Source organism: Oncorhynchus gorbuscha, linkage group LG11 (genome assembly GCF_021184085.1).
Source record: "Oncorhynchus gorbuscha isolate QuinsamMale2020 ecotype Even-year linkage group LG11, OgorEven_v1.0, whole genome shotgun sequence".
Lineage (NCBI taxonomy): Eukaryota > Metazoa > Chordata > Actinopteri > Salmoniformes > Salmonidae > Oncorhynchus > Oncorhynchus gorbuscha.
In genome coordinates, this window is record NC_060183.1 from 42,560,601 (window position 1) to 42,587,146 (window position 26,546).

General features: G+C 42.1%; 1 protein-coding gene across 3 annotated transcripts in view; it reads right to left on the minus strand.

Annotated features, from left to right (window-relative positions):
• Positions 1-26,546, minus strand: part of LOC124048676 (neurogenic locus notch homolog protein 1-like) — a 64,329-nt gene that overhangs the window by 32,512 nt on the left and 5,271 nt on the right. Inside the window, exons 1-8 of one of the 3 annotated variants that reach the window (XM_046369692.1) lie at positions 21,817-21,930; positions 19,245-19,507; positions 13,630-13,968; positions 2,904-3,026; positions 2,527-2,760; positions 2,081-2,236; positions 1,571-1,756; positions 1,210-1,323 (exon numbers count right to left, since the gene is read on the minus strand). In XM_046369692.1, the coding sequence (XP_046225648.1) occupies positions 1,210-1,323; positions 1,571-1,756; positions 2,081-2,236; positions 2,527-2,760; positions 2,904-3,026; positions 13,630-13,968; positions 19,245-19,507; positions 21,817-21,899 (1,498 nt within the window). In that variant the 5' untranslated portion in view covers positions 21,900-21,930. Of the gene's footprint in view, positions 1-1,209; positions 1,324-1,570; positions 1,757-2,080; positions 2,237-2,526; positions 2,761-2,903; positions 3,027-3,163; positions 3,264-13,629; positions 13,969-19,244; positions 19,508-21,816; positions 21,931-26,546 lie in introns of those variants that run through there. The other 2 variants (XM_046369691.1, XM_046369693.1) reach the window with 2 other exon arrangements.

Below are 26,546 nucleotides of genomic sequence, written 5' to 3' on the forward strand. Positions count from 1 at the left end.
TGTCCAGGTGATCTTGTTATTACCACCCTCCCTGCCCTCATCAGAAATGACTACACTAGTCAACCTCAGAAAACGATTAAACACACACACGCGCTCACACACACACACACACACACACACACACACACACACACACACACACACACACACACACACACACACACACACACACACACACACACACACACACACACACACACACACACACACACACACACACACGGCCCTGAATTTCTCTGAACCGTCTCAGTGCTTCTCCTTCCAATAGGGCGCTTTCCCTTTAATTCCCAATTAAATAGCCAGCATCAGCTGCGCAAAAGTGGGTTGTGATGGAGACGTGAATGAGGGTGTGTTCAACCCTCAGTTCCGGAGCATCTCTATTCCTGTTGTTTTGTTGCCTTTAAAGTGCGTTTTGTAGCCTAATAGAGTTTACCCAGGATCAAATCCACTCTTTGCGTCCGTGGACTACACCTCTCCATTCTTCGTGGCCTTTCTCCGCTGAAGATCTATTGGCGGATTGGATTGTCTGACTGACAACAACCTTTTTGTATATGGTATTTCATTTGTTTTGATGTGATGTATACTGTGATGATTTATGTAGTTAGTTGTAGTTGAGGACTTAGTAAGAGTTGATATGGTTTAAAGTTCTGTGGTAAAATAATTGTTAGTTTGATTGTATGATTAATACTGGGTTTACGCTACACTTGAATGAACGGACAAACATTGCGTGACAAAAGTCACTTGAGTTCCCTGCACTCCTTTACCGGGCTGGACTCTTTTTAGGCCCGAGGTACAGGACATTTCCTGATTATAGTTGTTTTTGAAGTTCTTTCCAATGTTTTAAGGGTTTCCATCCTGACTTTTACATAAGTCCTTTGTATTGGTGTAGACTTGACGGACCAGATGGGACTCATTCCCTCCCAAACCAAAAGGAGAAACCAATGTTTTCTCTGGTAGGCACAACCTACATGATACCCCTATAAATAATCACCTCAAGTCAAAACCGTTACAAAACACACACACACACACGGTAATCATTCACTTTACTTCACCCTCCAGTGACCCCACTTCCACCCAAACCTATCAGGAGCTGAGGACCCCCACCCTCCATCTACTCCTCCAACCCTCTCTCCCTGTACACCTTCCTTCCTCCATTCCTCCTTTCATTCCTTCCTCCCACCAACTCTCTCTCTGGGCCATCTCTCTCACCTTTGTGGCACTCGCAGTGGAAGGAGTTGATCCTGTCGATGCACTTCCCGTTGTTCAGACAGGGCATGCTGGCACACTCGTCAGTGTTGATCTGGCAAAACACGCCCTCATAACCTGAACACACACACGTTTATGACAATATTACAGAAACAGTTTCAGGTCATTACTTTGAGTTCACAGGCTCAAATATTTAGCCATTTTTAGATAGCTAGTATTGTCTTGTGTAGCAGGGGCAGAGAACTGAACTCCAATCATGAACAATTATTCTTACACCTAACAACATGTCAAAGTGTCTGTCAGTAAGAGAGTGCTACAAACCTAAATATCCCCCTAAATGGCACATTTCAATGTGTCATCGTACCTGGCATGCAGATGCAGTGGAATCCTCCAATTTGGTCCAGGCATGTGGCATCGTTCTGACAGGGGTTGGACATGCACTCGTTGACATCCATCTCACACCGCGGGCCCTCGTAACCCTGGAGACACTTGCACTGGAACGAGCCTTTCGTGTTCAGGCAGCGCCCACCGTGCTCGCAAGGGTTGGCACCTGAAACGTCAAACACAGGATATACATCACCACTTATATCCCCACTTTCACCCTGTGCAATTTCTCTATCATTAATACAAGAGGTAGATATAAAGATCCAGCACTGCAGTGTTTTAAATGCCAAAATACTACCAAAATGCATACGCGTCACACTGACATTTATTTATTTTTATTTAACCTTTATGTATCCAAGTTAGTCTAATTGAAAATTGCTCAAGGGAGTGTTTGGTAAATAGCACATTGGCAGAGTTTGTCATCCTGAATGTTCAGAGACGGGTATCTTTCTATAGAGATGAGAGAGGAGCAGAGAGAGAAGTCACTCACCTAAGGAACACTCGTCAATGTCCTGGTTGCATGCAGAGCCAGTGTAACCTGGAGGGCAGGTACAGATGGCTTTCCCGTTGACAGGATTGGTGTCACAGTTAGAGCCTTTCTGACACGGGTTGCTGATGCAGGCATCATCAAGATGACACAGTAAACCTGAGGAAAGACAAATTATGATGAATGGGATTTTTATAGGTAGTGCATTTCCAGGGGCACAAAATGCTTTCTATTGTAAAGGGGGAGAATTGACTCACCTCATCAACTAACATTGTGAAGCACCAACCTGAAAATAGTCTCTCAATATTGTCAAGCAACTATCATGGGGGTGTAACCAGGCCACATCAGTCCAGTGTGGCCTGGTGTGCAAAGCTCTCAACAGTTTCTTATTTTTAATCTTCCTCCAATGTGTGTGTGTGGTTTGTGTGGGACAGGTGAGGTCGTAGTACCTGTGCGCCCATGTGGACACTCGCAGAAGAAGGAGGCTACGCGGTCGTGGCATGTGGCGCCGTGATAACAGGCTGCGCTGGCACAGTCGTCGATGTTCTCACTGCAGTCGTCGCCCGTCCAGCCATTGACACAGACACAGTGGAAGCTGCCATAGGTGTCGTGGCACGTACCGCCGTTCTGGCACGTGTTTGGCATCATCTCACACTCATCCACATTCTCGGTACAGAACTGGCCTGGAGAGCAGAGGGCAACGATTACATTGTGCAGGGGGGCCATAAGAGATTGATATAGGGCCAATGTGGGTGGAATCTCAAGTTAATTTATTTCCAGAGACTTTGTCCATCTTGAAGATTTGGGGATTTGGTATAAAGGTTACCTGTAAAGTGAGGGGGGCACTGGCAGTTGTAGGTGTTAACCCCATCCACACACAAGCCACCATTCTGACAGTTGTGGCCTGGGCAGTCATCAATGTTGTGATCACAATTCTGACTTGTAAATCCTGAGAGTGAGTGAGAGAGAGAGCGTGAGAGTTGAGAGAGGGGGAGAAAGAAGAGACAATAGGGAAAGAAAAGGGAAAAAGAGACATGTCATTCATAGAAACCAGTAACAATTTCACTACACATAATTCAGACCCACCTTTCTTCTTATTGTTACAATCCTTTATAACCAGAGATAAGATCTGCATATTCCCATGGCCATCTGCTTGAATCTACAGCCTACCTCCTTGTACGCTTCAAAAGGCTACCTGCGTAGTGTGTAGCCATTTTACAAATCAAAACTCAGGTTAACAATCAACCCAAAGCGGCGTAGGTTTCCTGCTCGCCTCACTCTCTGTCTGCATTCTATCACAAAGATACACGAGAGTGGCACGCCGTGGGTTACATTTTAACTCTTAGTTATATGTTAAAATGCATGCACACACACATTTATCCAAACCGTCCTTCACTCAGAACCTTTGGGATTGGTCTACGGGTGACTGAACTTTGATTCCCACTGAAATCTCAACCTTTAGGCCAACAACACCAACTGCATGCTTCACTATCATCAGGAGGAAGGAATGAAGGAAGAATCTGGGAATACCATCTGTTTCTGAGCCGCTGGGAATGAGGGAGTCTCGGCAGCTGCATGCAGAACTCCACAGCAGAGCCACAAACAGACACAACCACCATGCATGAACCACCATTAGGGCTGTGGCGGTCATGACATTCTTTTCAGCCGGTGATTGGCATGCAAATAACTGCCGGCCTCACGGTAATTGACCAATAATTGCCATAAACACATTTAGCATCTCCTGGCTACCATGAATAGCCTACAAACCACTGATGCAGAACAATTACATGAATCCATTTAATATAGACTACACCATCACAATTAATCCAATATTTTAGACAGGATTAAAGAAACATGATATGAAGAAAATGTCATCTATTTCAGAAAAACAGAATATAATATTCTGAGTTGTCCTTATGTTAGGTCCTGATCTGGCTATGCCATATGGCTGTGGGCTAAACAGTTCATTTAACAGACAAGATTTGTTTAGAATTGTATATTATTTTATAGGATGAAGAATACAGCTGAATAAAATAGAAAGGATATTTTCTCCAAAAGATTTCAGAGGGAATGCGCGCATGCAGCTATTCTGTGTTGAGCAGTTAACAAAGAAACAGGTCCTCCTAAATGCCTACGTTTTTAATATGCAAGCATAAGCAGCAGCGAGGCCATAAGGCTAGGAGAATCTTTTCCTAAAGTATATTGAATTATATGCCAAAGTCTGGATTTTTTAGGGCGGTTTTGGAGCAGTGGCCTCTTTCTTGCTGAGCAACCTTCCAGGTTGTCATATAGTACTCATTTTACTGTGGATATAGATACTTTTGTACCTGTTTCCTCCAGCCAGCATCTTCCTTTGCTGTTGTTCTGAGATTTGCACTTAATGCACCAAAGTACGTTCATCTCTAGGAGACAGAACGCGTCATCATCCTGAGCGGTATGACGGCTGCGTGGTCCCATGGTGTTTATACTTGCGTACCATTGTTTGTACAGATGAACGTGGGACATTCAGGCATTTGGACATTGCTCCCAAGGATGAACCAGACATGTGGAGGTCTACAACTTTTTTTCTGGGGTCTTGGCTGATTAATTTTGATTTTCCCATGATGTCAAGCAAAGAGGCAATGAGTTTGAAGGTAGGCCTTGAAAAACATACCCAGGTGCACCTCCAATTGACTCAAATTATGTCCAATTATCCTATCAGAAGCTTCTAAAGTCCAGACATAATTTTCTGGAATTTTCCAAGCTGTTTAAAGGCACAGTCAACTTAGTGTATGTAAACTTCTGACCCACTGGAATTGTGATATAGTGAAATAATCTGTCTGTGAACATTTGTTGGAAAAATTACTTGTGTCATGCACAAAGTAGATGTCCTAACCGACTTGCCAAAACTATAGTTTGTTAACAAGAAATGTGTGGAGTGGTTGAAAAACAGGTTTAATGACCTAAGTGTTTGTAAACTTCTGACTTCAACTGTATATTTTTCATCCATCTACACACAATATCACATACGGACAAAGCAAAAACAGGTTTTTAGAAATGTTTGCAAATTTGTTAAGCATAAAAAAACAGAAATACGTTATTTATATAAGTATGCAGACCCTTTGTTATGAGACTCGAAATTGAGCTCAGGTGCATCCTGTTTCCATTTATCATCCTTGATGTTTCTACAACTTGGAGTCCATTTAATTTAATTTATTTAATTGATTGGACATGATTTGGAAAGGCACACAACTGTCTATATAAAGTCCCACAGTTGACAGCGCATGTCCGAGCAAAAACCAAGTAATGAGGTCGAAGGAATTGTTCGTAGAGCTCTGAGACAGGTTTGTGTCGAGGCACCGATTTGAGGAAGGGTACCAACATTTCTGCAGCATAGAAGGTCCCTAAGAACACAGTGGCCTCCATCATTCTTAAATGGAAGAAGTTTGGAACCAGCAAGACTCTTCCTAAAGCTGGCCACCCGCACAAACTGAGCAATCAGGGGACCTTGGTGAGAGAGGTGACCAAGAACCCAATGGCCACTCTGATAGAGCTCCACTGTGGAGCTAGGAGAACCTTCCAGAAGGACAACCATCTCTGCAGCACTCCACCAATCAGGCCTTTATGGTAGAGTGGCCAGATAGAAGCCACTCTTCAGTAAAAGGCACGTGACAGCCCAATTGGAGTTTGTCAAAAAGGCACCTAAAGGACTCTCAGACCATGAGAAACAAGATTCTCTGGTCTGATGAAACCAATGTTGAATTTTTTGTCCTGGATGCCAAGCGTCACATCTGGAGGAAACCTAACACCAGTGAAGCATGTTGGTGGCAGCATCATGTTGTGGGGATGTTTTTCAGCAGCAGGGACAGTCTAGTCAGGAATCAGGATCGAGGGAAAGATGAACGGAGTAGAGAGAGACCCTTGATAAAGAGCACTCAGGACCTCAGACTGGGGCGAAGGTTCCCCTTGCAACAGGACAACGACCCTAAGCACACAACCAAGACAACGCAGGAGTGGCTTCAGGACAAGTCTCTGAATGTCCTTGAGATCTCTGGAGAGACCTGGAAATAGTTATGCAGCGACTCTCCCCATCCAACCGGACAGAGCTTGAGAGGATCTGCAGAGAAGAATGGGAGAAACTCCCAAAATACAGGTGTGCCAAGCTTGTAGCGTCATACTCAAGAAGGCCTGAGGCTGTTAACTTCTTATGGCTGAAATCCAGCTAACGGGATCGATATGACAACAGCCTGTGAAAGTGCAGGGCGCAAAATTCAAAACAGAAATCTCATAATGAAAATTCCTCAGACATACAAGTATTTCACACCATTTTAAAGATACACCTCTTGTTAATCCCACCAGTGTCTGATTTCAAATAGGCTTTACGGCGAAAGCACCACAAACGATTATGTTAGGTCAGAGCCAAGTCACAGAAACCACAGCCATAAATCAGAAATAGAGAGAATTAATTACTAACCTTTGATGATCTTCATCAGATGACACTCATAGGACTTCATGTTACACAATACATGTATGTTTTGTTCGATAAAGTTAATACTTAAATTAAAAAATCTCAGTATACATTGGCGCGTTTTCAGTAGTTTCAAAAACTTCCAGTGATTTTGCAGAGAGCCACAATTTACAGAAATACTCATTATAAACATTGATAAAAGATACAACTATTAGGCACAGAATTATAGATCCACTTCTCCTTAATGCAACCGCTGTCAGATTTCAAAAAAGCTTTACGGAAAAAGCAAACCATGCAATAATCTGAGTACGGCGCTCAGAGCCCAAACAAGCCAAAAAGATATCCGCCATATTGTGCAGTCAACAGAAGTCAGAAATAACATTATAAATATTCACTTACCTTTGATGATCTTCATCAGAATGCACTCCCAGGAATTCCAGTTCCACAATAAATGTTTGTTTTGTTCGATAATGTCCATCACTTATGTCCAAACAGCTACTTTTGTTAGTGCATTTGTAAACAAATCCAAACTCACGAAGCGCGTTCACTAGGAGCAGACGAAATGTCAAAAAATTCCGTTACAGTCCGTAGAAACATGTCAAACGATGTATAGAATCAATCTTTAGGATGTTTTTTAACATAAATCGTCAATAATGTTCCAACTGGAGAATTCTTTTGTCTTCAGAAATGCAATGGAACTCGAGCTAATTCATCACAAGCTCAAGGCATTCTGGCAGAGCCCTGACTCATTCCCCTCTCATTCTGCCACACTTCACAGTAGACGCATCAAACAAGGTTCTAAAGACTGTTGACATCTAGTGGAAGCCTTAAGAAGTGCAACATGACCAATATCCCACTGTATTTTCAATAGGGAAATGAGTTGAAAAACGACCAACCTCAGATTTCCCACTTCCTGGTTGGATTTCTTCTCAGGTTTTTGCCTGCCATATGAGTTATACTCACAGACATCATTCAAACAGGTTTAGAAACTTCAGTGTTTTCTATCCAAATATACTAATACTATGCATATATTAGCAACTGGGACTGAGTAGCAGGCAGTTTACTCACGGCACTTTATTCATCCAAGCTACTCAATTCTACCCCAGCCATAAGAAGTTAACACTGCCAAAGGTGCTTCAACAAAGTACTGAGTAAAGGGCCTGAATACTTATGTAAATGTGATATTACATTTTTTATTTCTATACATTTGCAAAAATGTCTAAACAAAGTTTTTGCTTTGTCATTATGGGGTATTGTGTGTAGTTAGGTAAGGGCGAGAAAAACAATGTAATCAATTTTAGAATAAGGCTGTAATGTAACAAAATGTGGAAAAACCTTTGCCCCAGTCTGAGGGGCGATAGGCTAATTAGCATACATACAAATAAATATAATAAAATAGGTTACTAAAGCATGACTTGGATCAGTAGCTTCTTAAAAAAATACGTAGTGCCTACAGTCAGAAGGAAAGGCAGCGCGTGCAATTTGGGAAGATTATTGTTGAGTTGAGCGGCTAAGCCAGCCATATTGCAATATTTCATAATACAATGCAGGAAAACATAATTTGGTAAGCAAATGGTTATTGCTGTAAAGAGTACACAATAAAAATACTAATGTCGTATCAAAATTCTCAACTTAATTGACCGAACAACAGTATAGCCTATTTTATTGGCACAGAACATATTCACTATTCATCATTGTTGGGTCAGTGCTTACTTAAAGGTTTGCTTTTTACAATTGCCTACTCCAGTTTATATGAACGTCATATTCTGTGTCTCGCCTTCCCTTAGGCCTATTATATGGTCGTTTTTATTGTATCTACTTGTCAGTATCAGTCGAGTAGGCTAACTTGTAATTTGTTGAATAAAAAAGATTATGCTAATGTCTCCAGTCATATAATGTGTAGTAGAATTTTATGAAATGTGTTTATAAAAAGGCAACATTTTCCCATGCAAAGAAAGAAATGTACAGTATCCAATATAGCCTAGGCCTAAGTGCTCAGCTATGCATTGAACGGTCGTTTTTTGCGAACAGTGATTGAGTTATATTATTAGCATAAATTATGACCATCCAATCTACTCATCACTTTACAAACAGTATGCTACCTTACATACGTCTGCAAATGCAATTATGCATGGAATGCTTTTTTATTAAGGGGAATTTTTATGGTGAAAATTTGCTTCACCAAACTTGAAACTCACGCGCCGCCTATGTATGCCAAGTTGTAAAGCGGATTCATGTGCTTCATTTGAAGAATTGAACAACAGATATAGCAGCAAAAGAATCCTGGGATCACTTGTTAAATAGTGGCCATCCAAAACTCTATTTTCAAATGCCAATGGTCAAGCATGTTGGTGGAAGTGTGATGGATTGGGGATGCTTTGTTGCCTCAGGACCTGGACGAATTGCCTTAACAGAAGGAACCATGCTCTGCTCTGTATCAGATAATTCTATGGGAGAATGTCAGGCCATAATGTTTGTGAGCTAAAGCTGAAGCGCAGCTGGGTCATGAAGCAAGACAATGATCCAAAACACACAATCAAGTCTACATGAAAATGGCTAAAATGCAACAAATTTGAAGTTTTGGAATGGCCTAGTCAAAGTCCAGACCTAATCCCAATTGAGATGTTGCAAAGAAACCACTACTAAAGGACACCAATAACAAGAAGAGACTTGCTTGGGCCAAGAAACATGAGCAATGGACATTAGACCGGTGGAAATCTGTCCTTTGGTCTGATGAGCTAAAATATGAGATTTTTGGTTCCAACCGCCGTGTCTTTGTGAGATGCAGAGTAATTTAACAGATGATCTCTGCATGTGTAGTTCCCACCATGAAGCATGGAGAAGGAGGTGTGAAGGTGCTTTGCTGGTGACACTGTGATTTATTTAGAATTCATGGCACATTTAAACAGCATGGCTACCACAGCATTCTGCAACATTACGCCATCCCATCTGATTTGCTTTTGTTTTTCAACGGGGCAATGACCCAAAACACACCTCCAGGCTGTGTAAGGGCTATTTGTCCAAGAAGGAGAGTGATGGAGTGCTGCATCAGATGACCTGGCCTCCACAATCATCTGACCTCAACCCAATTGAGATGGTTTGGGATGGGTTGAACCGCAAAGTGAAGGAAAAGCAGCCAACAAGTGCTCAGCATATGTGGGAACTCCTTCAAGAATGTTGTTAAAGTATTCCTCATGAAGTTGGTTCAGAGAATTCCAAGAGTGTGCAAAGCTGTCATCAATGGAAAGGGTGGCTACTTTGAAGAATAAAATACAGTGGGGCAAAAAAGTATTTAGTCAGCCACCAATTGTGCAAGTTCTCCCACTTAAAGATGAGAGGAGCCTGTAATTTTCATCCTAGGTACACTTAAACAATGATGGACAAAATGAGAAAAAATATCCAGAAAATCACATTGTAGGAGGATTTTTAATGAATTTATTTGCAAATTATGGTGGAAAATAAGTATTCGGTCAATAACAAAAGTTTCTCAATACTTTGTTATATACTCTTTGTTGGCAATGACAGAGGTCTTCACAAGGTTCACACACGGTTGCTGGTATTTTGGCCCATTCCTCCATGCAGATCTCCTCTAGAGTAGTGATGTTTTGGGGCTGTTGCTGGGCTACACGGACTTTCAACTCCCTCCAAAGATTTTCTATGGGGTTGAGATCTGGAGACTGGCTAGGCCACTCCAGGACCTTGAAATGCTTCTTACGAAGCTACTCCTTCGTTGCCCGGGCGGTGTGTTTGGGATCATTGTCATGCTGAAAGACCCAGCCACGTTTCATATACTTGCTGATGAAAGGTTTCACTCAAAATCTCACCATTCATTCTGTCCTTTACACGGATCAGTCGTCCTGGTCCCTTTGCAGAAAAACAGCCCCAAAGCATGAGGTTTCCACCCCCATGCTTCACAGTAGGTATGGTGTTCTTTGAATGCAACTAAGCATTCTTTGTCCTCCAAACACGACGAGTTGAGTTTTGACCAAAAAGTTATATTTTGCTTTCATCTGATCATATGACATTCTCCCAATCTTCTTCTGGATCATCCAAATGCTATCTAGCAAACTTCAGACGGGCCTTGACATGTACTGGCTTAAGCAGGGGGACACGTCTGGCACTGCAGGATTTAAGTCCCTGGCGGCGTAATGTGTTACTGATGGTAGGCTTTGTTACTTTGGTCCCAGCTCTCTGCAGGTCATTCACTAGGTCCGCCCGTGTGGTTCTGGGATTTTTGCTCACCGTTCTTGTGATCATTTTGACCCCACGGGGTGAGATCTTGCGTGGAGCCCCAGATAGAGGGAGATTATCAGTGGTCTTGTATGTCTTCCATTTCCTAATAATTGCTCCCACAGTGGATTTCTTCAAACCAAGCTGCTTACCTATTGCAGATTCAGTCTTCCCAGCCTGGTGCAGGTCTACAATTTTGTTTCTGGTGTCCTTTGACAGCTCTTTGGTGTTGGCCATAGTGGAGTTTGGAGTGTGACTGTTTGAGGTTGTGGACAGGTGTCTTTTATACTGATAACAAGTTCAAACAGGTGCCATTAATACAGGTAATGAGTGGTGGACAGAGTAGCCTCTTAAAGAAGAAGTTACAGGTCTGTGAGAGCCAGAAATCTTGTTTGTAGGTGACAAAATACTTATTTCCCACCATAATTTGCAAATAAATGCATTAAAAATCCTACAATGTGATTTTCTGGATTTTCTTTCTCAAATTGTCTGTCATAGTTGAAGTGTACCTATGATGAAAATTACAGGCCTCTCATCTTTTTAAGTGGGAGAATTTGCACAATTGGTGGCTGACTAAATAATGTTTTTCCCCACTGTATATTTAGATTTGATCGTTTTCATGTCTACCAGGAAGGCTATACTCCTGTTGTAAAGCGAAAGCAATGTGCTTAATATTAGGAATGTTGAGAAATAAACATAGCAGGCCTAGCCTGCAGAAAGCTGATGGGATCCTCTTATTAGTAGAGGCCATCAAAACTCTGTTCTCACTAAAATGCATAGTCTATATAAATGTTGCGCAACATGAGCTCATGGGCTCTCATGGAGTGTTTGATTTTATTTTCGATTGCATTTGTATTGATGTCAGAGTGATTAGAGGGACAACAGATCCCGGAGTACCAGGCCATTAGCAACTGGCAGTTAGCAAGCACTAGTAGGCTAGTAATGACCACCAGTAGCATCAGAGCGAAGTTTTGGAGAAGCCTAGTTACTGTGACTAAACGGTCAGGTGGAATTTGACTGCGGTCATGACTCGTGACCGCCGGTATAGAGGTAATACTTTCACCATAACCACCATTAATCACTATCTTACACAATAGCTCTACAACTGTAGGTCTTCCACCAAGGGGGAATCCCAATTGGCTTGTCAAACCGTTTGGAAACATAAAACCTGTTTGATGTGTTTGTGTGTGTGTGTGTGTGTGAGTAGTTATCAGGGGGAACCCAGCTAGCACATAGCGTACAGTGAACCATATGTTTCTTAGAGCTTGGTGAGAGCATGCTTGTCCTATGATTATTTTGCACACAACCTTTGCATAACTTTCTGGGAATGGTGCAGGATAGTTGCTTGGCCTTAGAACATTCTCAGCACATTTAAGGAACTTGACAAAAATATATATATATTTTCTCTGTAATTCATTACTTTCGCAAATGTTCAAACATGGTTACATTTCATTTAAATTTTGGTAATATTCAAGGAAAGTTCTCCAACTGTTTTGACTTTGAGAATGTTCTAAAATATTTCAGAGAACATTAAGAAACAACGTTCTTCTGTGGGAATTTCAGTAGTTAGCCATAACGTTTCCTACAGGTTTCCTCATGGTTCTATTGAACTTCTTAAAGATAGGGGGCAGCATTTCCACTTTTGGATAAATAGCGTGCACAATTTCAACTTCCTGCTACTCATGCCAGGAATATATTATATGCATATGATTAGTAGGTGTGGATGGAAAACACTCTGAAGTTTCTAAAACTGGTTCAATCATGTCTGTGACTATAACAGAACTTATGTAGCAGGCAAAACCCCAAGGAAAAACTGATACCGATTTTTTTTTTCCTCTGACAGTTCCCTCAGTTGTCTTTGCCAAGGGAAATTAGATAGCGCCCATTTTAGTGTTCCTACGACTTCCACAGGTTGTCACCAGTCTTTGGAATTAGGTTGAAGTTAATCATTGGTGAAACGAAGAAGTGGCACACCCTGGAACAATGTTACACTGTTGATAGTTACGCAAGAGAGAAAATGGTGCATGTTTTGTTTACTTTCTCTATCGAATACAGATTGCCGCGTCTACAATTTGATCGATTATTAACGTTTAAAAATACCTAAAGTTGTATTACAAAAGTAGTTTGAAATATTTTGGCAAAGTTTATAGGCAACTTTTGAAATGTTTTGTAGTGACGTTGTGTTTTGGAAAGCTGTTTTTTTTCCAGATCAAACCTGATTTATAAAGGGACATTTTGGGTATACATGGACGGAATTAAATCGGGAAAAAAAGGACCAATTGTGATGTTTATGGGACATATTGGAGTGCCAACAAAGAAGCTCGTCAAAGGTAATGCATGTTTTATATTTTATTTCAGCGTTTTGTGTAGAGCCGGCTACGCTAATTCTTTGACGCTATGCATTTCCCGAGGCTATTGGCCACTTGAGACGCTAGGGTCTCACTATCCCTAAAAGGTTATTAAAGGCATGTTTTCAGAACCTCCCAGCAATCTATAAATCTACGTTCCCAGAACAGGAACATTTTTCCCTTCCGTTTACAGAACATTTAAAAAAGTTCAGTTTTACAGGTCAGGAAACTCATGGTTTCGTTCCCGGAACCAATGGGAAACCAAAAACGTACGTTCCCACAACTTCCAAGGAACTAAATGTGTTAGCTGGGAAACGTCTGCGCAATAATATCCTGCCAGCAGAAACCAGAGACTAGCAATACCCTATTTCCACCAATCACATCCAAGCTACAACAGCTCTCTATTAATCAATTCCTTACAGTACCTCTTTGGTAAACACAAATGATTGAAAAGTCAATGCCAGGCAGGCTCAAACAGGCACAGATTAAGTATTTTAATAGATTTGAGCAAAGGGGTGAAGGGTTACCTGGCAGGCAGCTGCAGTCATAGGTGGTGTCCCCCTTCTGCACGCAAGTGCCCCCACTGTGGCAGGGAGAGGGGTTGCAGGGCATGTAGGGGGTCTCGCAGTTGGCACCCGTGTACTCCTGGGGGCAGCGGCAGTGGTAGGAGCCCACCTCATTCACACACATGCCCCCGTTGCGACAGGGTGACGACATCTGGGCACACTCATTGACGTCCAGCTTGCAGGTCTGGCCATGAAAGGCGGGCAGGCATGCGCAGATGTAGTGGGACTCGAAGGGTGAGCATTGTCCACCATTGGCACAGGGGTTGGATGCACAGGGGTTGGCAATCTGGCATGTCTTCCCTAGAGGAGGAGGATAGGATGACAACAAAGAAAAACAAATGAAATAACATCAAACATACCTGCATGAACAGCATTTCATTTGGTCACTTCATTTAGGCCATACCCAGCTAGCACATAATGTTCTGAAAACCATATGTTAGAGCTTGGTGATAGCATAGTTGTCCTATGGTTATTTTGCATAAATAATAATAATTTTAAATAATTTAAGTTGAACATCTCCAAATCGTCAGTTTAATTAAATGTGCAATAAAAAAAGCATAGTGCCTAGGTCTATTTAATGAAACTGGCTGACAGTGGCTGTTGATGTAGGCAACATATTGCAATTTAAATACTAACCCTATGGGGGACACCTATTCCTAGGCAGCCAAGCATGAGGGATCAGTGTAGCCTTTTATCATTTTAGACATGATGTTGAAATATCCTTACGCCTAGAATAAAAACCATCAGGCTTCCGGCATAGAGCCAGCAGCATACCACCCAGCAGCATACCACCCAGCATTCCACTGCTGGCTTGCTTCTGAAGCTAAGCAGGGTTGGTCCTGGTCAGTCCCTGGATGGGAGACCAGATGCTGCTGGAAGTGGTGTTGGAGGGCCAGTAGGAGGCACTCTTTCCTCTGGTCTAAAAAATATCCCAATGCCCCAGGGCAGTGATTGGGGACACTGCCCTGTGTGCCGTCATTCGGATAGGATGTTAAAACGGGTGTCCTGACTCTCTGAGGTCATTAAAGATTACATGGCACTTATCATAAGAGTAGGGGTGTTAACCCCAGGGTCATGGCTAAATTCCCAATTTCTGGCCCTCAAACCATCATGGTCACCTAATAATCCCCAGTTTACAATTGGCTCATTCATCTCCACTCTCCACTGTAACTATTCCCCGGGTCGTTGCTGTCAACTTACCTGGTAAAAGAATGGATAAATAAAATATTCAACTGAATATAAAGAATTACATGAGGCATTTAGGGAAAAACTAATCAAATGCCAATCTTCCTCTGGAATAAGGCACATGCTGGGATAATCATGACATCACTAGTAATACTATAGCGGTCTCTCTATCTCCCCCTTCAAACTTTCCTTGTCAATTCATTTGATATGGTGAATTACACTATAGGCCTAATCAAAAGCTTCCTAAAATAGCCTGTCTGGACTCCATCTTGTAATAAGAGAGGTAGGACAAATAATATAACTGACATAAAAGTAATGATGTTCAGCATATCAAAATGTTAGCTGGACTTAGCTAAAGACCCATAGATCAACCATTCAAGGTTTACCTAGTAGCAGTGCAAATATCATGGTACAGCTATATGGACACTCAATCATTATGGTACATCTTAATGGTAAGTTTATAAACATATATTATGATAAATTTAATTTAAACTTGTATCTCATTATGGTGAAATAAGCATTGCAATTTATAATTGTAATGGCTTAGCAGAAAATAAGTAAATATTATCGTTACCTAGCTTAAAGAGAATTAATATAATATATTTTGTTTACAGGAAACTCATTCAACAAATGTAGATGAAATTGTGTGGAAAAGGTACTGGGAAACAGACGCCTCACAAGTCCTCAACTGGCAGCTTCATTAAATAGTAACCGCAAAAACACCAGTCTCATCATCAACAGTGGAGAGCAGACTCCGGGATGCTGGTCTTCTAGGCAGTTGAGGTATAGCAAACCTTTTTTGATGTACTCAGAGCACCGCTATGAGCATGTTTTAACCAGTCCTATAAAAATGGTAGATTATCAGACAGTCAACAAGAAAATCTGATTTCATTATTACTGAAACAGGGCCCAAGTGTTAAATATAAAGATCCAGTCCGTAATAGAAATTGGGGGCCCCTTTTACACTTCAGTGTTGTGATGCAAAAATTCTAGCAAAATGCATAGCGCATAGAATAAATAAGGTTTTGTCGGATATTATTCATCCTAATCAGACAGGTTTTTTACATGGACGATACATTGGAGATAATATAAGACAAGTACTGGAAACAATAGAACACTATGAAAAATCTGTGAAACCACAGCAGACTTTGAAAAGGCTTTTGACAAAGTAGGACTGGAATTTATATATAAATGCCTGGAATATTTCAATGGGTTAAAGTTATGTATAGTAACCTAGGTGTAAAATAGTAAATAATGGCTACTTCTCAGAAAGTATTAAAACAAGGTTGTCCACTATCGGCTTATCTATTTGTTTGACAATCGAAATGTCAGCTATTCAAATCAGATCCAACAATAATATCAAGGAGCTAGAAATCCAGGGCTTAAAAACAAAACATGTGTCATTGTAGGCTGATGATTCTTTAAAAAAATAATGTATCCACAATTTGGATCCGTCCACAGCCTTAGAGGATCTAGATATATTTTTTTATGATTAGTGTACTATATTATTATCACGTATTGGATCACTAAAATATATAACTTTTATATTACCGTGTAGTTTACCAATAATATTTTGTGTTCAAATGCCAAAAATAAACAAATGATCTCAATAAAATACATTTTAAAAGAAAATTAAATAGATAAGATCTTGATACCATGGAAAGGAAAATACTTGTCTACGTGATAGAAAAATCACCCTGATGAACTCCTTAGTCATATCCTAGTTCACCTACTTGCTTATGGCCTTGCCTACACACCTAGCAACTTGTTTTTTGATTATATGAGCAATTTATTTTATTTTATTTGGAATGGCAAGCCAAACAAAATTAAATGGGCCTGTAAATATATACAGTTGAAGTCGGAGGTTTACATACACCTTAGCCAAATACATTTAAACAGAGTTTTTCACAATTCCTGACATTTAATCCTAGTAAAAAGCCCCCGTATTAAGTCAGTTAGGATCACCACTATTTTAAGAATGTGAAATGTCAGATAGTAGAGAAAATTATTTATTTCAGCTTTTATTTCTTTCATCACATTCCCAGTGGTTCAGAAGTTGACATACACTCAATTAGAATTTGGTAGCAATGCCTTTAAATTGTTTAACTTGGGTCAAACATTTCGGGTAGCCTTCCACAAGCTTCTCACAATAAGTTGGGTGAATTTTGGCCCATTCCTCCTGACAGAGCTGGTGTAACTGAGTCAAGTTTGTAGGCCTCCTTGCACGCACATGCTTTTTCAGTTCTGCCCACATATTTTCTATAGGGTTGAGGTCAGGTCTTTGAGATGGCTACTCCAATACCTTGACTTTGTTGTCGTAAAGCCATTTTGCCACAACTTTGGAAGTATGCTTGGGGTCATTGTCCATTTGGAAGACCATTTGCGACCAACCTTTAACTGATGTCTTGAGATGTTGCTTCAATATATCCACATCATTTTACTGCGTCATGATGCCATCTATTTTGTGAAGTGCACCAGTCCCTCCTGCAGCAAAGCACCTCCACAACATGACTCCCTTTTTTCTCCTAACATAACGATGGCCAAAAAGTTGTTACTATTTTTGTTTCATCAGACCAGGGGACATTTCTCCAAAAAGTACGATCTTTGTCCCCATGTGCATTTGCAAACAGTAGTCTGGCTTTTTTAATGGTGATATAGGACTAATTTTTACTGTGGACATAGATACTTTTGTACCGGTTTCCTCTAGCGTCTTCACAAGGTCCTTTGCGGTTGTTCTGGGATTGATTTACACTTTTCTCACCAAAGTACGTTCATCTCTAGGAGACAGAATGCATCTTCTTCCTGAGCGGTATGACAGCTGCGTGTCCCATGGTGTTTATACTTGCGTACCATTGTTTGTACAGATGAACATGGCACCTTCAGGCGTTTGGAAATTGCTCCCAAGGATGAACCAGACTTGTGAAGGTCTACAATTCTTCTGAGGTCTTGGCTGATTTCTTTTGATTTTCCAATGATGTCATGCAAAGAGGCACTGAGTTTGAAGGAAGGCCTACATCCCAAGGTAAACCTCCGATTGACTCTAATGATGTCAATTAGCTTATCAGAAGCTTCTGAAGCCATGACATCATTTTCTGGAATTTTCCAAGCTGTTTAACACAGTCAACTTAGTGTATGTAAACTTCTAAACAACTGGAATTGTGATTCAGTGAATTATAAGTGAAATAATCTGTCTGTAAACAATTGTTGGAAAAATGACTTGTGTCATGCACAAAGTAGATGTTGGAACATTGCTGCTATAACAGCCTTCACTCTTCTGGGAAGGCTTTCCACTAGATGTTGGAACATGGCTGCGGGGACTTGCTTCCATTCAGCCACAAGAGCATTAGTGAGGTCAGGCATTCATGTTGGGCGATTAGGCCTGGCTCGCAGTCTGCGTTCCAATTCATCCCAAAGGTGTTCGATGGGGTTGGGGTCAGGGCTCTATGCAGGCCAGTCAAGTTCTTCCACACGGATCTCGACAAACCATTTCTGTATGGATCTCGCTTTGACACCGGGGGAATTGTCATGCTGTAACAGGAGGGGGGGCCTTCCCGAAACTGTTGCCAAAAAGGTGAAGCACAGAATCTTCAAGAATGTCATTGTATGCTGTGGCGTTAAGATTTCCCTTCACTGGAACTAAGGGGCCTAGCCTGAAGAGCCCCAGACCATTAATCTTCCTCTATCAAACTTTACAATTGGCACTACGCAGTCGGGAAGGTAGCGTTTTCCTGGAATCTGCCAAACCCACATTTGTCCGTCAGACTGCCAGATGGTGAAGCGTGTTTCATCACTCCAGAGAATGTGTTTCCACTGAGTCCAATGGCGGCAAGCTTTACAACACTCCAGCTGATGCTTGGCATTGCGCATGGGGATCTTAGGCTTGTGTGCGGCTGCTCGGCCATTGAAACCCATTTTATGACTTTCCCGACGAACAGTTCTTGTGCTGACGTTGCTTCCAGAGGCAGTTTGGAACTCTGTAGTGAGTGTTGCAACCGAGATTATTTTTACGCACTTCAGCACTCAGCAGTCCCGTTCTGTGAGCTGTGTGGCCTACCACTTCGCGGCTGAGCCGTTGTTTCTGCTAGACGTTTCCACTTCACAATAACAGCATTTACAGTTGACTGGGGCAGCTCGAGCAGGGCAGAAATTTGACGAACTGATATGTTGGAAATGTGTCATCCTATTATGGTGCCACGTTGAAAGCCACTAAGCCCTTTAGTAAGGCCAGTCTACTGCCAATGTTTGTCTGTGGAGATTGCACGAATGTGCACGATGTTATACACCCGTCAGCAACAGCGGTCGCTGAAATAGCCATATACTTTAGTATATATAGTGTCTATCTTTCACTAAAATCAGGAATTACCTTAAAAATATACATCTTAATATCTTACCTGACCATCCGGGCGGGCAGCGGCAGCGGTAGTCGGAGAGCGTGATCAGGTCACAAGTCCCTCCATTGCGACATGGCGAACTCATGCAGGCATGGTTGGTAGGCGTCAGGCACAGCTGGTCGGAGAAGCCCAGTCGACATTTGCAGTGGAACTCAAAAGTGTTGCCGTGGGATACGGCGCGGCACTCGCCTCCGTTGCGGCATGGCGAGGGGTTGCATGGGTTGGAGTACTGGCAGCGGCTACCCACATAGTCACTTGTACACCTGGAGAGAAAGGAGACCAGTGACAGAGGTGGTCGAAACAAGTGGACAGCAGTCTAAAACTGTCTAAAGCAGTCCCAAATGGTATAAAAGCAGAGGCACCACTTATTTTATGTAGAGAATGAGGATAGAATATGGTGGAATTCCATTGCTGTTTCTCATGCAGTACAATAGAATTGTATCTCCCCAAACGCTATATCAACACATGATACTAACGAGCCAGGAGTGGAGGGAAGCAAGAGGATGGGTGTGGATAGTGGCCGTATCAGTTTCCCGCTCAGCAGAGGCCCACCGGAGCCCTGCAAGGGAGGGAGGGATGGAGCGAGAGCCAGGCCAGGGTGGGCTGTTTTCCTAGTGTGTCTTCCTGGATTAAATGTCCCTCAGAACTTCGAAAATACACTCTGCTGGGACAACAGACGCCACCAAAAACAGGATTTGGGGACAGTCTCGCTGTGCCCATTTCCAGCTACCTTTTCTAACCCAGAATGTCCACCCTCATCCCGTCATGATCCTAGAGATCAAGGGGCCTTGATCGGCCCAGCTGCCCAGATACGGAGCACCACATTAAGGCTACTAAGCCCCTCTGTGCCCCTCCACACTCCCACCACAGACACACAGCAACAGTCTCCTAGTCCAACCCCCCCCCCCCTCACACACACACCACATCATGAGACACCCTCTTTATTCCCAGAAAGATCCTCACCCCCATCCAAACCATGGCAGCAGAGTTGGCAGGGGAAAACTAGTCTGACTAGGCATCACTGTAATAATCTAACGTTTATACTAAGAGATCTAGACTGCGATCTAGAGAATCTCTGAGTGTGTGAGAGGGAGAGAGCTAGAGAGAGTGTAAGTGTGTCTATGCATGTTAGAGAGGGCATCTGTTGGCCTTGTAGAATCTACACAGGGAGCAGGTGCGCATGTTAATGAAGGCAGCTGTTAGGCACACCTCCTCCCCCTCTCCCCTCCTCTCTGTCCTCTAGAGGGGGATGCTGTCCTCTAGATAGTGGATGCATTTTGTCATGAAAGGAGGTCTACTTTCAGTATGCACAAAAGCAACATATAATTCCTTGCACAACCATGGGGGCAGTGTTGTGTAGGCAATTAAGCTGTATTTTACCACCAAACTCGCTTAGTTCCTTGATCTGATCTTTATAGGATATGTATTGATAACCAAATATGATCTCTGGGACTGCTCAAATAATAAGCCAAACAACATTACAATTCACCCCAAGAAGGTATTTGGTTTAGAAGTATAACTACACGATTCCAGGCTATTTTCAAATGGTAAAAACAGCTACTAGCCATGTGCTTTTCTCTGTGTCCAAACATGATGACATTCTATGTTTAGTTTATATGAAAACTGGGATAATGTTGTAGGTTACACAGGTAAGTATAATCATTTTTGCCATGGCATATTATTTAATTATGAAATCAGATTATTTCACGTGGGAAGCTAAAAGGCGAGCTTGCGTGCTGTTTTTAGCCAGCTAGCTAGCACGCTGCTAGAGGAGTAGCCTGCAGCTAACTGCCAGGCACAAAAAAACATAATGTAAAACGAACTTAAACGTTAATTACATGTAGTTATTACTCAAATATGCAATTGTTTTTCTTTGAAATGAGCTAACAGTGGTGATGTTTTCAACATGATTCTTCTTTTCTTTTACCGCAAATGGGAAGACAAAAAGGGCATTTCTATTCAGGGGTCTAGGAACACATGCAATGGCGGGGGTATTGTGTTACCGAAAGGTGCGTGTTGCTACAAAAAAACATGAGACCTTAACCCGGAGTCACCCTTTCACCTAGTATTGTCACGTTAACAGAATTTTCACTTTGATACCAATACCAGGTTTAGTATCATGATACTCAATACCAAAACAATACCACATAAAAAAAAACAATGAAAAGGACAGATTTTCCCCAGTTTTTTTGTGTGGTTTACCCTTGAATTCAAGTATGCATGCAGCTAGCACTGTTGTTTGATTAGCCTATCCAACTACATTAAGACGGTTATCATTAGCATCGCTAACGGCTACACAAAGTTGTAGACACACAGTCAGGGGCATTCCCATGCCATTACCGCTTCAGAAAGAAGCAGGGAATAGGAATCATTTATGCAATCTGTTCATGTCTTATGATAAGCTTGGGAAAATTTATTACATTTTCAAATAAGTTCAATACATTTGTGATTTCCAAAATGTGCGACAAATTTTTTATAGAACAGAAAGTAACAAATTCGAATACCTGAGCATTTTGTGTTATAGTATCAAAAGTACTGAAGTTTAGGTACACCATACAACAGTGCCGCTTACTTTCTCGAAATACTCTCACTTGTGAATCCTCTCTCTCCCTCAAATTCAAAATAAGCTTTACTGCCATGAAAGTGATGACCCATGATCTCTCTCACAGCCAGGGGAGAACGACTGCCCCTCTCATATTTATTTAAGCCACGGAAGTTCAAGGCCGACCACGGTACTGTTGGCATTGTTAGCAGAAAACAGCATCCACCACTATTGTGAATGGAAAAATGGCAATCTTACGTGATGAATCTTCGTGTAAAAAAAACAAAAAGACAATCATGGGACCAATGGTTGCTTGTAATACACCAGAAATATCATTGAACAGATTGTTTAAAAAAATCGCACACAAAAGACGTTAAGAATAATTTAGTTGCTAATAGCAGCCTGCAGTACCCCATTATGCCTTCAACTGGAGTTACTCAATGAGAGGGGGCAGCACTGAGCTAGCCTGCAACGTCACACCCTGGAGTACCTCCAACTGCACATGTTATGTTTCCATGCGACGCCATCTTAACCAACTTCATTTGGATTCAATGCGCTATTGAGTCTTCACATAGGAATAGATGGTGTAACATGATTGATAGCTTTGTCAATTCATATGGGGCGGCAGGTTGCCTAGTGGTTAGAGCGTTGTGCCAGTAATTGAATACCCGAGCTGACAAGGTCAGCTGTCATTCTGAACAAGGCAGTTAACCCACTGTTCCCCGGTAGGCCGTCATTATAAATAAACATTTGTTCATAACTGACTTGCCTCGTTAAATAACAGTTACATATATACATTAAAAACAGGGCTGAGAGCAATGATTCTCTGAACCTTCTTACAGCTCTCCTATATGTGTAATTTTTACAGAGCTAGTCTCAGACCTCACGCGTGCCTGTTGGGAGACTCTGTGGTTGACTCACTACGAGACTATGAGGACCGGAGGTGAGGCCAACCGCTCTACCCTTCCCAGGGGTCCAGCCAGAGGCAATTGGCAAAACCGTGTCTTTCTTTGCCTCCCATGCAGACTTCAGTTTCCACTGCTTTTTATTTATTATTCTTTTTTTCACCTTTATTTAACCAGGTAGGCCAGTTGAGAACAAGTTCTCATTTACAACTGCGACCTGGCCAAGATAAAGCAAAGCAGTGCGACACAAACAGTTACACATGGGATAAAAAAATGTACAGTCAACAACATAATAGAAAAAACCTATATACAGTGTGTGCAAATGTAGTAAGATTAGGGAGGTAAAGGCAATAACTAGGCCATAGTGGCAAAATAAGTACAATTTAGCATTAACACTGGAGTGATAGATGTGCAGATGATGATGTGCAAGCAGAGATACTGGGGTGCAAAGGAGCAAAAAAATAACAATATGGGGATGAGGTAACATGATAAGTAAACAAAAAAACTCAATACGTCATGCAGGACAACTTTTTTGGTTGTGTCAGGGGCTTGTTCACACTACAATTGCTACTATATGTTTGGAGAGAGTTGTGTTTGTGCGAAATAGACAAAGAAAGAGAAAGACAGAGGTGGAGTCTGTGTGTGCGTGTGTCTGCCTATGCGTGTTCCCCATCCCCTCACTGTAATGGATCTTCTTTGTCCTAAAGTCAGTCCCCCCCACGCTGTAAAACCATCAGGCCTCAGCAACAGACCCTAGCAACAGGTCTCTCCCAGCAATGTAATGTCCCCTCAGGGCCAGAGCAGATGCTTCCCTGACCCCTGACCCCAAACACATTTGTGACTTTGGGCCAGCCCCCTCTCCTCCCCTCCCCCTATGGGGCCTGATCTGCCATCTGCCACTGAGAGTGACTTTAGCCTCCTACACAAAAACAGCCCCCAACTCCCACCTTTACCCCCCCCCTTTACACAACGTAGTGCACTGGGTCTTTACTTGTCCTTTATTATCGAGCCAATATAGCAGTCTGTAGCGCGGATTAAAAAAAAAAATTATGGTGTGTATGCCTAGTTAAATTAAATAAATAAAAAGTACATGTCCGTGCATGAAGAAGCGTGGTCCTTCTGTAGCTCAGTTGGTAGAGCATGGTGCTTGTAACGCCAGGGTAGTGGGTTCAATCCCCGGGACCACCTATACGTAGAATGTATGCACACATGACTGTAAGTCGCTTTGGATAAAAGCGTCTGCTAAATGGCATATATTATTATTATTATATTATATATATTATTATTATATTATTATTATTATTATATTATTATTATTATAAGTGTGACACTTGTGGCTTTTACCTTCCTGCTTTTTGTTGCCACTGCTCAGGTAAACTCCGTCCTTTACCTCTCCCCACACCACCACCCCCTTTCTTACTTAACTAACCCTCTGCTCATATTTTTCCGCCCTTTCAGTATTATGTTAGTCTTCACATAACATTTTATTTGTCACATTTACCCCTGCTGGCTTGCTTCTAAAGCTAAGCAGAGTTGGTCCTGGTTGGTCCCTGAATGGGAGACCAGATGCTGCTGGAAGCGGTGTTAAAGGGCCAGTAAGAGGCACCCTTCCTCTGGTCTAAAAAAATATCCCAATACCCCCGGGGCAGTGATTGGGGACATAACATTGCCCTGTGTAGGGTGTTAAACAGGTGTCCTGACTCTGTGTTCACTAAAGATCCCATGGCACTTATCGTAGGGGTGTAAACCCTGATGTCCTGGCTAAATTCCCAATCTGGCCCTCATGTGGTCACTTATTCATCTCCAGCTTACAATTGGCTCATTCCTCCCCCCTATATTCCCCCGGTTGTTACTGTAAATGGGGCGGCAGGTAGCCTAGTGGTAAGAGCATTGGGCCAGTAACGGAAAGGTGGCTAGTTTGAATCCCTGAGCTAACAAGGTAAAACTCTGTTGTTCTGCCCCTGAACAAGGCAGTTAACCCAATGTTCCTAGGCCATCATTGTAAATAAGAATTTGTTCTTGCCTAGTTAAATAAAGGTAAATAAAAGAGAATGTGCCGAATACAACAGGTGTAATGCTTACATTCGAGCCCTTAACCAACAATGTAGAGTTTTTAAAAAGTAAGTAATAAACATTTGTTAAACAAAAGGAAAAATAGTAACAATAACGAGGCAATATACGACGGGCACCAGTACCGAGTAAATGTGCTACTGGGAGTAGTACTGTTGATCAATCACTGACGATGGGGTGTAGAATAAGCTACCATTTTGAGCGAGCGTTGCTCCTTTTAATTTTCTTTCATATTGATTAACATTTATTTGTCTCCATCTGCCAAATCGTCCTTCTAAAAGGTAGGCTATATCCTACATGTAAATGTAGGTCAAGAGAAAGTGCAAATGTCCACTCTCATCATTCTTGCTGCTTTAAATTTAGTAGCCATGTGAGTGAATAGCTGCGTGTGGTATTTTTTCAAATTGTATTCTATACCTTATGCATGAACGGAGAGCATGGGGCAGCTATCTTTCCAAGGAAATTAACTTCCTCGATATGATTAGGACAAGCATTGCCTAGAAATAAAGATTGATCACCTATATTTGTCTAGGTCTGAAAATCGCCCCACTCCAAAAAGGTAGGCTATAAAATAGCTCAAGAGAAAGTGCAAGATTTCACTCTCTCATCTTCAAACTACGTCAAGCTTATTGGCTAATATAGCACAGTAATAACCTAATATAATGGCCGATGTGAGAATCTCTGGTAATTTAACCTATTTCTTTGGTTATTTGTGCATATTTTGATATTGCCTGTAGGGCACACAATTGCTGGGAACATGGCTGACAAGTGACTGCGATTGGGTTTGGGACCAGTTCTTGTGGTAGTGGGTGGGCATCGGACAGAAGATATGAAAAGTTGCGGGTGCAGGCGGGATGAAGAAATCCGTCCTGCCCAGACCTCTAGCTCGGGGTAAAACTTGGGGTAAATATCCAATGGAAATTCAGCACTTGGGAATGGTTCAGGTCGTGAAAGGAGTGCTGGCCCTTGAGACTTATAAGCCAATAAAAGCCCAACACCTGCCAACACGCTTGGCGCTTGACCCTGGGCCGCACCGGCCGGCTTCTGATATGGCCTTAAGCCTCAACTAGGAGTTGAGCTTTGCCAGAGAGCACGGAGAAATCCTATAGGAGGACTATTTATAGGCAATTATGAGCCTTAAAAAGATGGGACAAGACACTCGCTCACGTGTGCCAAATTTTGAGTTGAATGTGATTTATAAAGAGAAACCGGCGTGGGACGTGCGTGCGCACTGTGTTATGAATCAGAATATTTTTGTGCATAAGCACTGTCTGTGTTCCGTCCGTACGCCACCTTTTGATGTGAATCCTCCGCACAGTTTTATAAATTAGGCACCAGGTGTGCTTCATTCAGACCAAACTCCTTGTCAGACAAAACTCCTTCAGACCAAACTAATATCGATGCAAGTGGAGGGAAGGATGTGAAGCCATAAGGTGAGCGTTAAGGTGAGCTATTCTTGGAACCTGAGGTGGAGGACAGAATACATGGGCGACCCCCCCACCCCCCAAAAAAGTACTTCCTGTTTTCGAGGAGGTGAGGCAATCCTGCAGGAAGGAGCAGCGTAAACAAGTCAGTAAAACCATGTCCTGTTCTAAACCCAAACCTAATCCCTAATAGTTTGATCCAGATGCATTTTAGCTTGGTCCACTAAACCAAGCTATATAGAATTTTGCCACCAGTTGGTCCATCATAAAACATTGACTTGAATAGAAATATGTTCTATTAATTTATCTGAACTAAAGTATGCATATCCAGACCAGGCTAAGCCCCTATCATGGTCCATTC